Consider the following 15,705-nt stretch of genomic DNA (forward strand, 5'->3'; position numbering starts at 1 on the left):
AGCCTTGCTGCTTCTCCAGGCCTGTACAGAGCAGAGCTGGCACTCTTCCAAGCTAGCACAGGACTGACCAGCACTTCTCCGAGCCTGCACAAAACAGCTCCTGAGCAGAGCTGACCAGCTGATGCCAATTTGGCTCTTAATTATTGAATCTCCCACAGCTGCACAGAGCTGACACTCCCACAAAGATGAGTTCAGTAAGAGTGAGTCCAAGCTGTAGGGCAATGTAAATGGGAAGATACAGTTGCCAGTAAATAGAAGGATGTCTTGCCATCTCCTCCCGGCTGTGCCACCATGCAAGCACTCATTAAGACAAAGGTAGAATTTATTTGGGCTCAGCGCTGGGCTTATCAGGTGTTAGCTCCCCAGTTGGCACCAAGTTCATGTACTTTTTCATCAACATTAATATTACAATGACACGTTGTGAAAGGATGCTGGAATGCATACAAAGTAGATGATAGAAGTACCATGTGGTAGGCTGAGACACAAGACAAAGATAAAGCCAGACAAGAAGAGGTTGAGTCCAGTTCTCTTATTAGTGCAAACATTCATCTTCAAAGGTCTCCAACCTGTTTCTAATTTGCATTTTTGCACTTCTTTCTCATCTTTTTTACATCTGAATCTCTCCCCTTCATATTAACAGACACATTTATATGGCCATTTGCTTTCACAAAGGGTCCAGTGATGCAAGAAATTTGGACTTAGTTACCTTCTCCGCCACAGCCTTCTTATAAATATAGATGACTCATTGCACACTCAAACCATTTAGGGGCAGATGTCGAGACTTCTCTCCCTATAATGAATATAGCAGTCTCCCAGCTCCCAAAATGATTATGAAGATCGGTGTGTGAAAAAGACATGTGGGATAATCAGATACTGTTGTTGCTGTTGTGGAGTTACAGAAGCTTCTAGTCACTGCTTAATTTTTCTCTTTGTCTGTAGAGGTCTTACCTTACAAACCCTCATTAACAAACCAAAGTCTGTAGTCTGGGCACAAAAATGAGTCTTCTTGATGCTCCACCACTGGAAGTATTCAAGGTCAGGTTGGATGGGGCTTTGAGGAACTTAATCTAGTGAAAAATTTCCCTGCCCATGGCAGGGAGGTTGTACTAGATCATCTTTAAGATCCCAAACCATTCCGTGATTAGAGATAACCCCTGATTGCCTTGCCATAGATTTTATCTCAAATCCATGCAACCTTGCCCTGTCCCCAGGGTAGCTCTACCAGTGGGAAACATCTTAAGAGGCTTTTTTGTAGAGACAAGAGGAATTATATTGCTGTCAGAAGATTCAGACTGAAGAAAAACACAAGACACACCCTGGTTCATGCAACTAAACAGTGGTAACACACTCATGGAAGACAGTAAGATAGTCTGTATAAACAAGGCAGCAATGTCTCAATCTTGCTTTTAATATCTGAGGTCATATTTAAAAATATGCTTGCTTATCAAGAGAATATTCCTTCCCCAGAAATATTCTGTGCCACAAGAATTGCAGTTCTGAAGAAGAAGCAGCAAAGGAAATTATATTCCACAGATTTTTCCAAAGTCACACTTTCATTAAGAAAAAAATGGAAAGCAAGATTTTATTCCCATGACCCAGACACAGCCACACTGACGCTGGGCAATCACTCCATGCCAGGGTAAAGGGCACTCCAGTCTGTGCTTGGCATGTCCTATTTAGCAGCGCTAGAAGGAGGACTGGAGCTGGAGGGAATCAGATCAGAATGGTGTTGGGGAGGCCCAGAGAGAAAAGGAGGTAACAGGATCCCCAAGATGGACACAGAAAGGTTATGACAATACAGATTTAGGGAGCATGACCAAGGGAATCAATCACTCAAGGAGACGCTGGTGAGAAAGGAGAAGCCACCCTGGCACGTAGAACCAAACCTAGGTTCTCTCTCCTGCTGCGACAAGCAGGTGAGTGGAGAAGAGCCACTGGAGTTGAATAAAGAGGGCAACATAAAAGGACCGCAGTCAATGCTGATCAAGGCCTGAAAGGCATTATAATACAAGGATAGTGAACAGGGGTCTTGTACAGCTCCCTGGAAGAGACAACTACTCAGATTTAGTGCCATTATCTCTGTTACTCTTGGCATACTTTCAATAAATTTGCAAGAAATTAGCTGGGATCTCTTCTCCTCTGCTGCACACAAGACACTGGATGTACTTGTGGTAAGAATTAACAATAGACTTTCATAGAGAAGGGCAGCTCACATGGAAACAGTCCAACTGCCTAAATACAGGCATTACACTTGATATCCCACCAGGATTTATATCAAATCAACTTACAGTGGGAAGGAAGACTGGCAAAATACCATGAGTAACAAAACTGGAGATAGTAGCCCAGAGGTAAATCTCTTCAGAAGTTGTTATTAGCAAGAGATGAAGGTGGCAAGATTACTTACACAGATAGTATTTACAACTACAATAAAACTATCTAGGGATATTCAGATTTTCAACTGATAAGAGTAGTAGCAGGGGTGCAAATTAACAGTTCATAGAGGAAAAAAGGGGATTTTAGTTAAAAGTAAAACAGTGCCTTTAGTCACCAAATATTTTTAAATATAAGTCATTAAAATGAGGAACTCTTGCCCATGACACAGAATCAAAAGGATTAAAGGAACAAAAAGGAGCTGAGATTTTTCATGAAACACAGGACCCGTGGTTCATCGGAGAGGACACATGTTAGAGGGGTGGTTGAACTGTAAATCACAGTCCCAAAAACATATTATTTGAGTCAGGGAAAGATTTCCTCAGTACTTTTTCTATTATGTTATTACGGACTGCTAAATTTCATCTCATGCCAGAGGCCACAGAAGTTCGGATGTGCTACCAGCCTGTTGCCTTAATGTCTTCTGGATAAAAAGCACATACTGCTTCTAATTAGAAGTGGCCTACCTACCTTCAAACTCCAACCGCTCCTTTTCACCTGTTCACAAAATCTGTCCAAAACAGAAAACAGCACTTGGAGCTTGCTCTCAACGTGAGTAGTTTGTGAGTAGTTTGTTCCAGAAGCAATCTAGCAAAGAAAGAGAACTTGGACAGAAAATACTGCAGAGTTTTAGCTACAACCAGGGATAGGCAATGGAAGATCCCTGTTCCAACACCATGCTGATCCTAGTCATTTATTATGTGCATTAGGCAGTAAATAATTGCTATGGACTACTAACTTGCATACAACGCAGCTTACAAGTCTTCCTGCACAGTAAATAAAATTCACATACATGGCTTAGGTTTATAATGTATACATATTGCTATAAAATACAAACTTCGTGCAGCACCTGTGAGGCTCAACACTGGACTTGCACGCTTTCAGCCCACATGCCCATCACTCCTCTTTCATCCTTCATGCAAAATACGTTAGAAACCATGAAATGAAAGTGGAGGCTTTCCATGTACCTCAAAGGTTTAAAAAGCAGGGGCATAAATCCAATTTCAGTTAGAAGCTTTTATATTTAATTTTGTTTTATAAATCTAAAATAAATGTGGGACACAATTAGTTCATCAGAATGAGCATGAATTCTGCAAGCTCAAACCTGCCAGCAGGCCAATAGTGGGGACAAGCATGCTGTTGCAAAACCACCAAAGCAACCTTGTGTCAAGAAAGCTGTAAAAGAAGCTACAAATATGATTTTTTTTTCTCACTATAATGCAGGCTGCCATTTTGAAGTTTTTTGTCTTGCTTGTGTAGCTTTTTACCATAAGTAGTAAACAAAAAATATGAAATCATTTGTAATGTATAAGGCTGGCAAGTGAGGAATGAATAAATCATGATGGAGTGACTACATCAGGGACAAGGGAAGTGCTACGGATGTCATCTGTCTGGACTTCTGTGAAGCCTTTGACATGGACCCCCCAACATCCTTCTCTCTAAATTGGAGAGATATGGATTTGATGGATGGACTATTTGGTGGATAAGGAATTGGCTGGATGGTCGCATGGTGATTGAAGACTGAGTTTTATCTTACTGGCTGTCAGCCTGTTACAGCTTCTTACTGAAGGTATTTTTTTTTATTTAAAAGTTGGTAAGGGCAGTGAAAAGAAGTGAGTTCATAAAAAAAGGATTAAAAAGTACCCTGATAGCCTCTCTCATTTCACACACCCACAGCTTGCAACTTTGTTCATAGAGTTAAGAAGCTTACATCATCACCCCATACCTTGAGCTACTTCTGTATGCTGCAATAAAACTTTTAGCTCATGTCCCACAGCTGACACTTCAAGCTGTTATAATGAGTATTTTCATGGGTAGTACACGCCTGCTTTGCTTTGCTCATTGGTGTGCATGGCTGACGAATAAAAGTGTTTCTGATTCAGCAAATTGGAGCTTCATAATGGTGTGTTGAAACTGCATCAGAAATCCCAGCAGGCCCTGATAGAAAGCAAGATACAACATTCCAAAATTGGTTGACTCCACTCACTCTGACATAAAAGGAATAATACAGGAAATCTTAGTTTGAAAACACTTTTTTTTAATGGCATAGCTCTTTAAGTAAGCTCCTACTGTGCTGTTATAGTGAAGAGTGTGAATTCTCTGAATGTGCAGGAAGAAAAAAATCACACAGAAACAAAGCAATGATGATTTTTTTCTTATCTGTTATTACTGTAGGTTTTTTCCTCATGGTGTGTGTACCTCTAGTGCCCACTTCAACAAATGTTAAAAAATGAAGACAAATGCTTTTTCAGCTTCATGAGGAGCCACAGTCTGGTTAATCCACTTCTATTGCAACAGGCCAAAGTGTCTTAGGCTATTTCATAATTCAAGAAGAAAAGAGGAAGGTTAGACTAATACTTGGGACACCAAGCATGAGGTGTGATTTCAAAGGTCCTAGCAGTGGGAGTGGAATGAATAATTCCTGAGAAGAGCTGCCCTCTAAATCACTGCCAGCAACAGTGTCAGTGGCCAGAGCTGCTATTATTTTCATTCCCACATTGGATAAGTCACTGCGTATTCAGCCCATAATAAAATAGACATTGTAATTAATCCCTGTTGAATCTGGTTTTATATCCTCCTTCGGGCTTCCACTTTTTAGACACTGGGCTGACTGGAATATTATTCTGATTTAACACGGCCTCTCTTATGCCACCTCATGCCTATTTGTTGTTCTAGGCAGCCCCACAGACACAGGTAATTGAAGCTTTAACCAGTCTGTGTGTCAGTGATATAAGAGGTTGTAAATGGGTAGAAATGTCCATGTAAGCAAGCACCAGTTACATACCAAATGGTATGTAACTGCCATGCGCAGTGCTGTTCACAAAAATGGAATGAAGATTAAGGTCATGTAGATTTCTGTATGCAGCAATTTTTGCAGAGTATATAGGCTTTATTTGCATAATTAGCTTGCTCTTACTCAATGTTCTCCATACTGTGCTGGTATAAAACTGTGTATATCAGCACACCAATCTTTTTGCACAAGAATTGTGCAGTGATAAATAGGTAATTCTAAAATATGTAAAATACATACATGATAAAATACATAAAATATATATTTTATATATATATAAAAATACACAAAATACATAAATTCTTTTACAGAGTGAAGCTGCTGTCACACATGGTCACTTAGGGAATCAAACTGAGCAACCCTCTGATATCACATGACATAAGAAACAAGTTCCTGTTGCCACTTTTTCTTACACAAGAGTTTACATGTCTCTTTTGTGCTCAGCTGACACGTCTCACACATTTTTAAGACAGCAATTGTTGATGCTGCTATTCTCCCGTCAAGTCTGATACAGACCAGCAAACACGAACCTATATGTGAGAGAACCCGACAATCAGCAGTCACTGTACAGGGATGGCTTCTGTAGGAAACTAGGCTCATAAAACAAATCTAAAATTAATTCACATTGAAGTCTGATGCTGGAGATTCTATATGTTCATGTTAGATTTCTTGGGCATTATATTCAATTAAAAAAAAAACACAAAGAAATGAATAGTGCTTTAAAAATTGCCCTTATTTTTATTTTGCTAATACATGTAGATTGAATCTCTTTAACCCATCCTAGATCAGAGTAACAGCTCTAGCGGACACCCTTGTGTCAACACCCTTGAATCAATAAACTTGATTAATTGGTACAAAAAGATAATATGGATCACTGTACATTCTTCCACTAGAATGTTTCCAACATTCTAATTTTTCAACATAAAATTTTTCAACACAAAACCAAAACCTCAAATATAAGCATATTTGCTTATGCTAAGCATAACCACTCTGCTGATAAAATATACAGATAGTGAAAGTATTACTTGAATGGTAAATATATTTAAGGATAGGGCAGTCTATAGGGAAAGATCTAAACCATGCCCAGAAGGTGTATTTTCATATATATGTATATGTGTTTTCAAATGTTTATTGTTACTTCCAAGAAGGAATGTAGGTCCTTTGGGGAGAATGATTTTTTCCAGAGCATATGTTACTAGATCCAGTTTAGTGGCCAGTCAAACTTTGCAAGAGCTGAACAAATTAATTTACTTTTTGTTGCTATTTAGATAACTTTCTAAGTTGACATTAAAATGTTGAGGAAATAAAAGCTACCTGCACTTAGAGATCTTAAAGAGAGCATATCTGACTTTATCTTTAGTTCTTATTGTAGTCACATACATTAAGCACAGAGATTACTCTATTCTCATGGAAGTGCATTTGGCAACACCCCTATACACACTGTCAATACAATAGCACTGCCATCCCTAAAAGAATGCCTACATTGTGTCATGTTAACGTAGACTCACCACACTGGCCTCTTCCCCACCTTATCCCCTGTGTCCAGGTGACCACTTGAACTCAGCAGTTCATTAAAGAGCCCATTACTGGCTCTTGAAGATGCTGCAAGGCAAAGTTGGCATGTTCAGCACCAAACACAATGTTGAGAAGCAGGGAATTAGCACGCTAGCTTCATTCAGACTCTAACTTGTATATGCAGAGCCTAACTTGTAGCTGACTACCAACACTGTGTAACAGAGGACACCATACACCATAACAGATGTTTCCAGCTGGCTCTTACAACAGCATTATAAAAGTTACCACTTCATACTGCACAAGCTTCTGTAGGCTCGCCAGATATCTGTCTGGTTGTCACTCCGAATTTGTCCTGGACTTCTGCACACAACTATTTATCCTCTAGTATTCAAAGCACATTGTTTTATTCCAGGTGGCAGTAAGGAGTGCAGAAGCAGGGACAGAAGAGGCATGATCCTGATTTCAAATTGTTTCTTCCTGGTACCAGAGTCCCATCACGGTGCTTCTGACTGCAGTGTGTGCACAGGGCATGTCCCTTGGTAGCAATTTCCTCAAAAAGGATACCGAAGAACAACATTTGAACAATTGACTCGGTCCTATCACAACATTTTCCATTCCTTTGTGGAGTTTGAGCAAGGACAGGCTTGGAAGTATGACTTAAGGGCCCAGACTGCCTGAGATAACAGCACAGACACTGTATCACTCTTATGAATGCAATTAAAAGGATGGAAACTGCTCTTGCAGTTATCAGTAACCATTGAATCTAAAGTGTAGAAAGCAGATAAAATGGGAATTGAATTCCTGCCCAAGAAGTATTCTGAGAACCAGACAAGAAATGCCATAAATGAGAGGCCAGTTCTGCCAGTCTTGAATTCTTTGTTGCACTGTGGTACAGCTTCCAAGGAGAGGGGAACATGTCACCATTCAGTCCATACATGGGTCAGAGGTGGGCATTATGGCTTTGAATCACTTCTGCTAGGGAGAGACTTGAACCTCGGCAATTATACTGACATAACAACTGTATAACCACCGCATTGTGAAAAAGTGGAGGATCACCTCTTCCAGCTCCATTTTAGAAAGAAAATAAACATAAACCTTCTCTGAAAAACACAGTCCTGCCAGTATGTCAAGCGTGTTCTGAGCATGCCTATGGGATCGGGCCCCTCAGGGGATATGGCAGACAGGAGAACTGAATATGCCCAACCCTTAGGCGGGTGATAAGATGAAAATTGTTCAGACTGAGGCAGTTCTGTACATGCACAGGAGCACAGCTCAGCATTTAAAGAGCTTTAGAGTAATAACAGAACACACCTACAGAGCCAGCTGTAGGCAACACCTGAATAAAAGGCATTTTAGGGGGTAAGCTGGAATATAGTCACCTGTATCATCAGACTTCACTGTAGATATTGTCTCTATTTCTGGTTCACTGTGTCTTAATGCATTTACATTATATATATACACATTGTAATTTCCTTCATGTCAAGAGACAAGTTGGCTACCAATCAATTATTTAAAAATTTATGCAATAACAGTGAAGAACTCTAGCAATTTTTTGCAGGGGTGGGTGGTAAGAGGAATCAGTGAACAAGTCTTTTATTTATCATTATTATTTTACCCTTTGGCGGGAGGAGAGAGGGCAGGCGCTAAGAGCCACACAGAGCAAAACAGCAGTAGAAAAGGGTGGTGTTCCTTCCATTTCTAAATTTTTCAGTCAGATTCCACTAGAACCATCTTATCCAATTGCCTCCCTAAATCTAGAGCCTGAGTGAAGAACAAAAACAAAGATACAAATTCAGGAGAGGGAATGTAACCTTATATGCCTCCCTTCATCATGAAATAAGCTTTGTTCAGCCAAGCTTATCCATAACCCCAAAGCTTCAGAATCCTTTTTGGTCTGTGTAAGTATATTTGCTGCAGCTTCACTGTCATTACTTATCCATACAAACAGCCACCAAGTCAACATCCTCTTTCAGAGAACCTACAATGTAGAAAGCCTGGAGTCTGTCTAATCACGAGGAGACAGGAAATATTCATCAGTCTACATCTGAAAGTTGATCAGACAGCACAGTTACCACTCAATAAAAATACATACATGCATGTATGCATATAAATAATATATGCTATACAGACTCTTTGGACTGTATTCACACCATATATTACAGGTGTAAAATTTATCATCTAGTTATCTGCCTCCCTATGCAATCCATGAACAGCACTAGTTATAACACCTAAGTAGGTAGAGCTAGTAGTGTACATATGATCAGTAGCGATGGGGACATACCCCAGGCCATCTTGTTCTTTGCGTACTTATTTTATCTATTCTAGAATACCCCTTAAAGATCCCCCCTGTCCTAACGTGTCCTGACTTCCTGCAGTTTGCTTTGTCCTATCCCATTTTCACCAATCCACAGAAACAAAAACACTAAGAAGGAGACCTTATGGTGGCCTTTCAGTACTGAAAGAGGGCTTATAAGAAAGATAGAGAGAGACTTTTTACCAGGGCTTGTAGTGAAAGGACAAGGGGCAACGGTTTTAAACTGAAAGAGGGTAGACTTAGATTAGATATGAGGAAAAAATTCTTTACTGTAGGGTGGTGAGACACTGAAACAGATTGTGCAGAGAAGTCCTGGATGCCTCATCCCGCAAAGTGTTCAAGGTCAGGTTGGATGGGGCTTTAAGCAAACTGAACTAGTGAAAGATGTCCCTGCCCACAGCAGGGGTTTGGATGAGGTGATCTCTAAAGGTCTCTTCCAACCCAAACCATTCTATGATTCTATGACTCTATGAAGAATTTCCTTTCAAAATTTCTCCATAAGCAATGAGCTGGCACCTCAATGAAGTAAACTGACCAAGATGATTCAAGAGTTACTGCTCCCTAATCTAGAGGCCCAGTTCTCAATGGCTCTAAATTCAGAGATTGAGAGCAGGAAAAATAGAGGTTTATGGTTAGGAACAAGAAAAAATGTATCTTTAAGCCACTTTCCCACCCATTCTTACTGAAATTATCTTTGCCCAGCTCCCGAGTTTTTATGCCAGAAGGCACACGCACACTGTTGGTCTGTGCTGACTTCTTGCAGCAATTGTCTGGTGAAGAGGTTCCCTTTGAGAGTTGCCAGTTTCTATCCGTGCAGATACGCTTCAAGCCAGTGCTCCCCAGAATCCTTCAGTGAACTGCAAGAACAGAAAGTAAAAAAATCGCTTACGGGGAGACAATATTCAATTTCATGGGAAGCAAACTGTAGTTTAGATGTAAAAAGAAGTAAATTGAAAAACTGGATTAAAAACTGCATGGACACCTCATAGTAAAGTCTGACTACAGGGAATGAACTGAAAGGGTTTAAGGAAGAGAAAATAATCTTTGAAACTTTGAAAATTTTTGAAATTTAAAAGTGCTTTTAGAAAAACCTAAATAAACTCTAGGTTTGATCTCTCCATGGATATTGATTTGAAATGGTTGTCTATGTCCCTCACTTGCGTGCTATTACAGTGCAAAACTATCTTCTTAATTGATACTTACTGCAAAATATCTACAAAGGCTGTTAGTAAAGTCTTGCTTTTATACTGAACGCCATGCTTATCACAAAGGGCTTTCACCAGAGGAGCTGCTTTCCAGTAGTTGTGTCGAGGCATTGTGGGGAAAAGGCTGCAGAATTGAATGAGAAAATAGCTATGGTAAGAATTTTCTTGCATCACCCTCTGTTCCTTCTGTTCAAAATATTTCCCTGCCCTCCTCCAGAAGGAGAGCAAAGGGTCTCCTGAGATGGTTTCATGTGAGACTACATAGCCTTTGTCACTTTAAGTGACCTATATTATTCCCACTCTTCTTCCCATAATCATACTCACTGGTGCTCAATTTGGAAGTTCAGGTGCCCAGTGAACCAGTCATTGAACAAAGATTGTTTCACGTTGCATGTTGCATGGAGCTGGGAGGAAAAAAAAAGACCAAAGAAATAGATGATTTAGCTTTTATTTTTCTGCAAGTCTGGTAATTGAATCCCAGCAACCATTACCCACTTTCATCTAGCATAAAAGGCAAGTTAGAGTCAGGGATTATAGCCATCATTGCCCTGAAGAATTAAACAGTCTAGATTGAAATGGGTTGTTGGGATACAGGTTAATTTAGCTAGTTCTTCACTCAGAAAGAAGAGCTTCTTCACTGGCATGCCCACAATCCCAGCTGTGACTTTTTTTTAAAGAGTTTCTCCTCACATCTTTCATTTGGATGGAAAGAAAAGATGCACAATAAAGAAACAAACAAAAAAAATTATTATGGCCTCCTCAAACTAGTACAAGTGGAGTTAGATGCAAAATTATGAAGAGAAACATTTGTCTACATGGGCTTTACCTCCCCTAATTTAGACACCTTTAGTTTGAAATCTGCATCTGAGCTCATCACTTCAAAATCAATGGAGAAAACCAGAAATTTTTATGGTGCCATTTATCAGACCTGATTTAGATGTCTATTTGAGAGTAAGATGAATCATGCTCTAGAAATTACTCTTTCTCTCCAGTGAATATAGCAGGTGTTCAGATGTAGACATCCAGATTTGGTCAGTTGAATACCAGGCTGGGTCTTTTTCCCTTAGTATAAGGAAAAATCCTGAGAACCCACTATGTGGGATTATCCTGCTGGAGGCAGTATAGATGTGAGTACAGTTGCATTTACACATTCATTTTTATCAGACCTAAATTTTGTCAGATTTATCTGCAGTAAACCTGTAACCTGTAGGGTAAAAAATAAGGGTGTCTAGTCCCACTTCATTTCTCTTTATTTGGCCTAAAAAGGAGATTGACTGTTATACCATCAGTATTTTTTCATAATAAGAAGGGAAAAGTGTTGTGAAAAATATGTCAAAACCTTTCGGTGAAGAACAGGATTTGGTTTTTTAATCTAGATGTCCTGATTTCCACCTAAAGTTTTAAATGTTTTGACTACTACAGAAATGCATTTCTGTTTAACGAATGGCAAGGACAAACCTCATTAACACAGCATTAAAGCTAAGAGAATAACAACGTTGTCTTTGTCCTATAATTTAGAACTGCAGACCCATTCTTCCAGAGGAAAGGAGATTCTCACCTGAGTAGATACCCAGTCTTTGTTCTTATCATAATCAATGTCCATTGGAATGTGATTCATCTGTGACACCCAAACAAACCAGGTACTCTCTACGTACCTGGGCAGATAAACACAGAAACACTTATCATATCTCTAATCCCATCCAAATTTACCAGTAAAACACTTCTCTGAGTCTCCTGTTAAGTAAAAGAGCACTTTTACATAACTCAGGATTTTCTATTCCACCCCTTTGTCTCCTAACTTCTAGAGTTTCTTTTGAGAACCACTCAATTTGTAGTTGCAGAGGTCCCTGAGCAGCCACCACCACCACCCTAAAGTTATACTGCTTCTTCTTGGCTATTTCTGAGAAAATTGTAGTAAGTATGACTAGTTTTAATTTATTTCCATTTAAGCTCAATACTGTTTACAAATACTAGTCATGGGGACTCTGGGTATGCTGTGTGTTACCTGGACAGCCAGTAGTACACCATGAAGTTGTTAAATCCCATTAAAGGAATATACATCAGACAGACTCGGATGTTGAAAGACACAACCAATAACAGGTCCTATAAAAAAACAAAACAAAACAAAACAACAATAACAATTTAAAATAAGCCTTTGTTGATGAACTCCCTCAACTCCCTCCACTACTTCCTCTCCTCTTTAACTGCAGCATTAAAAATGTTCTTATTTATTGATTTCTTATTTATGAAGAGTAAGCTCCACACCATCATTCTGCCTCAAGTTGAGTGTATCCCTGAAATATTCCACTAGCACTCCCTTTATCATCAGTAACTAAAGACAAGTTTAGGTCTGATAGTTTTCTGTTAACTTTTATTCAGCTGCTAAGAGGCTAAAAAACCTCTCCTAGAAAAAATTCTCCCTGGACCCATTGACTGCATTCCTGCTGCAGCAAGCCTGGAGTCAGCCCTTTCCGTCTTAAGCCCCACAATCACCTGAGGTGAAGGTTAATACAGCCACAGAGTGGTGAAATTTTTTGAAAGCCTTCTGGACAATGCAAGTAGTGCTTACCAACCACTTTTTCCTCTTGATTGCAAAGTACAATGTAGAAAGCTGGAAGAAGGGTATAAGTGCAAGTGGGGCCAATACTGAAGGGAAGAAGAGAGAGACGTTTATAATTTCACTGCATCACAAATCTTACAGAATATCAGGGCGGGGGGAAAAGTTCCCCCTAAAGATTCTTCTTTCCAGTAGAAGAAAAATTGCTGCTTTCCATTTACACTAACTTTCATGTGTCCACATAATCTGCGCCTCTTTTCATCTTAGCACCCTTCACTTCTTCATTTCTTTCCCATCCCTTTCTTCCTCACACTCGATTCACCCCATCTAGTACCTGACAGAGACATAAGGACCAATTCCTCCCCACATGAATCTTCTTTAACGTGAAGGAAACTTCCTGAAGCTGTGACTTCCATGAGAGTATCTTTGAAATCTTTATTCTGGGGAGGAGATGCAGTCACAATTTTTAGGTGCAGTTACTACAGCACTGCAAGGAAGTGGGGATACTCACAGATGAAATACTTATGCTGATAATTGTAAGGCATGAACTTCTTCTTCTTTTTTCCAAGCTGAAAAATGAAAACACATTGTAGTGGGCCAGCTGGAGACCTGAGATCCCTCATAAGGTATTTCTTATTCCTGACTAATGAACACAACAAGAACTACCTCTTAAACTCTCTAATTCAACCCCCGCTTCTTGAAAAGCAAGTACAGAAGTTCCAAAGCGATGGGAAGAAGCAGATTTCAACTGAGCCTCTGTATCCAGACATCAACGTTATGCTTATGTCAGAACAGAGCCATTTTTTAGGAGAGTTCCAAAATTCATGGCAGGATACAAAAATGCTCAAAACTTGCAAAAATGCTCACATGTCACTTGAATTTTATAGGGGAAGTTTCCAGGGATGGTAATGAAAGTCCAATCTAACCAATTCCACATATTCACCATAGAGTACTGGGAATATCAGTGCTCAGGGAGGAACAGGTTATTAACACGAAAACTAAGACAGGAAACAATGGGGTACAAATGCAGGATGTGTTTGCTGCAAAAGCTACATCTGAATTTCTGTATCAGATGAGGTAGGATGCAGATATTCCAAATTTTTGAATAATAGAGGAGATAGTGGTCAGAAATTACATGACTGTAAAATAATTTCTTCAAGATCAAAGTAGTAAACACTCTATAAAGACATCTGCCTTTTTGTTTTGGTGAATACTTTGCCTTCAAGTACATGAAACAGCAAAGAAATTAAATATTTACAAAAAGCACAAATAAGATAATTTCTTCACAGTGTATATTTTTCACTATTTGCACAAAAGGATTCTTAACATCATCTGCAAATTTTGTGCTTATGATTCTTCAAAGGACAAAATAATAAGGACATAAAGCAAGCTATTTCCAGAGCTCCCCTATTACTGAGGAAAAAAAACTTGAACACCTCAAAGATGTTTTCACTGGATCAAACCTGAAACAAAACAAATTAACTGGACTAAATGAAACACTGAAATCCATTTTGCCCATCCACAGTATGCCTGACTCTTTCCTGTTGAAAAACAGGAAGACCTGAGAACTTTCACTTCCATCAAACCCAGTGTAGGACAGCCAGCACACTCTAGAAGCTCATGAGAGCTCTTTCAGAAGATCACTGACAAAATCCTTCCCAGTTGCAGCTAACAGTTTCTACTAATAAGTATTTTGAATAAACTGTCTTTACAGGAGTAAAGACAGCTTCTGAGACAGCAGAACTGGAATACTTCACATGCCTTGGAAAGCTGTAATTGCTTATTACCAGCTAAAGAAGAGTGAGACATTATTTTAAGAGGCTGGTTGTCTAGCAGAAGCCATTTCATCACCCCATGAGTAAAGAGAATTGCCTGGGAAAGAAAAGGGACCTTGCCTATCCTGATGATATCAAAAATCATAAGGGTGCAGGGAGGGTCTGTTCATGGGTTTTATTTTTATGAAAGCCATAAAATTTGTGATTAAGAAATAATTTACTACGCTTGTGTTTTGTGCATAGCAATTATACTGGTCCTGAAGGATTTAGGTGTCAAACAGCTCCTACAGCCAAAAGAACCCAGAGGGAACATCTGACTCACTATCTACAAGATCACTAAGAATATCTAACACTAATGTAAGTGGACTGACTCATTCTTTGGACCGCCTTCAAGGTGCTGACCCGGCCCTTCTAGCAACACAGAGAACTTAAGCACTGATTTTAAGACCTTGCTTCTCAGAAGCTGGTGCCTAAGCATCATAATAACCAGTCAGTACATGAGACTCTCAAACCTTGGAACACTGTGGAAATTACCATGAGTTTATGCAGAAAGGCACAATCTGGGTTATGATTATACCTCACTCTATAGCTTTCTGTCTTTAAAATCTTTTATCCCAATGTCTCTTTGCTTCTCCAGACATCCCCATGCTCACCTCTACAGAGAGTGTCTTTCCCAAGCTGAACAGGAGAGGGTGCATGTTGAGGTCAGGGTCTTTGCGGAAGCAGTTGGGTTTGGCATGGTGCTGGTTGTGCAGGTGATTCCACCAGCTGGCTGGTAAACCCTGCAGGAAAAGTTGAAGACCAGGGATACAAGCTAGAACAATATCAACGATTACATCACTGTTTAACCACCTACTATTGATGGCTGCACTATGCTTCCTTCACAGGCAATATTGCCTGAAAGTAGGGACACTCCCATTTATTGCTTAGTCCAGATGAGCCCCAGAGAATATTCCCACCATAGGGCAATTACCTTCAGAACACTTATCACAACAATCTGCAGAAGTCGATTCCATTTAGGCTTCCTGAAGACAGAGCAGTGCCCCAGATCGTGTTGGAACCAGCCCATCTGGATCTGGAAGACAAAGGGATCACTGAGGGAAAGAATCATAGTGGCA

General features: G+C 39.7%; 1 protein-coding gene across 8 annotated transcripts in view; it reads right to left on the reverse strand.

Annotated features, from left to right (window-relative positions):
- Positions 1 to 1,386: 1,386 nt before the first annotated feature.
- Positions 1,387 to 15,705, reverse strand: part of LOC141930575 (acyl-CoA (8-3)-desaturase-like) — a 32,300-nt gene continuing 17,981 nt past the window's right edge. For all 8 annotated transcript variants that reach the window (XM_074841610.1, XM_074841609.1, XM_074841607.1 and 5 more), the window contains 10 exons: positions 15,561 to 15,662; positions 15,241 to 15,369; positions 13,324 to 13,381; positions 12,825 to 12,901; positions 12,261 to 12,358; positions 11,814 to 11,910; positions 10,580 to 10,659; positions 10,254 to 10,379; positions 5,635 to 9,907; positions 1,387 to 4,368 (listed from right to left, as the gene is read on the reverse strand). In XM_074841610.1, coding sequence (XP_074697711.1) covers positions 9,856 to 9,907; positions 10,254 to 10,379; positions 10,580 to 10,659; positions 11,814 to 11,910; positions 12,261 to 12,358; positions 12,825 to 12,901; positions 13,324 to 13,381; positions 15,241 to 15,369; positions 15,561 to 15,662 — 819 coding nt within the window. In that variant the 3' untranslated portion in view covers positions 1,387 to 4,368; positions 5,635 to 9,855. The remainder of the gene's footprint in view (positions 4,369 to 5,634; positions 9,908 to 10,253; positions 10,380 to 10,579; positions 10,660 to 11,813; positions 11,911 to 12,260; positions 12,359 to 12,824; positions 12,902 to 13,323; positions 13,382 to 15,240; positions 15,370 to 15,560; positions 15,663 to 15,705) is intronic.

The sequence above is a fragment of the Strix aluco genome, chromosome 16, assembly GCF_031877795.1.
Source record: "Strix aluco isolate bStrAlu1 chromosome 16, bStrAlu1.hap1, whole genome shotgun sequence".
NCBI classification, from domain to species: domain Eukaryota; kingdom Metazoa; phylum Chordata; class Aves; order Strigiformes; family Strigidae; genus Strix; species Strix aluco.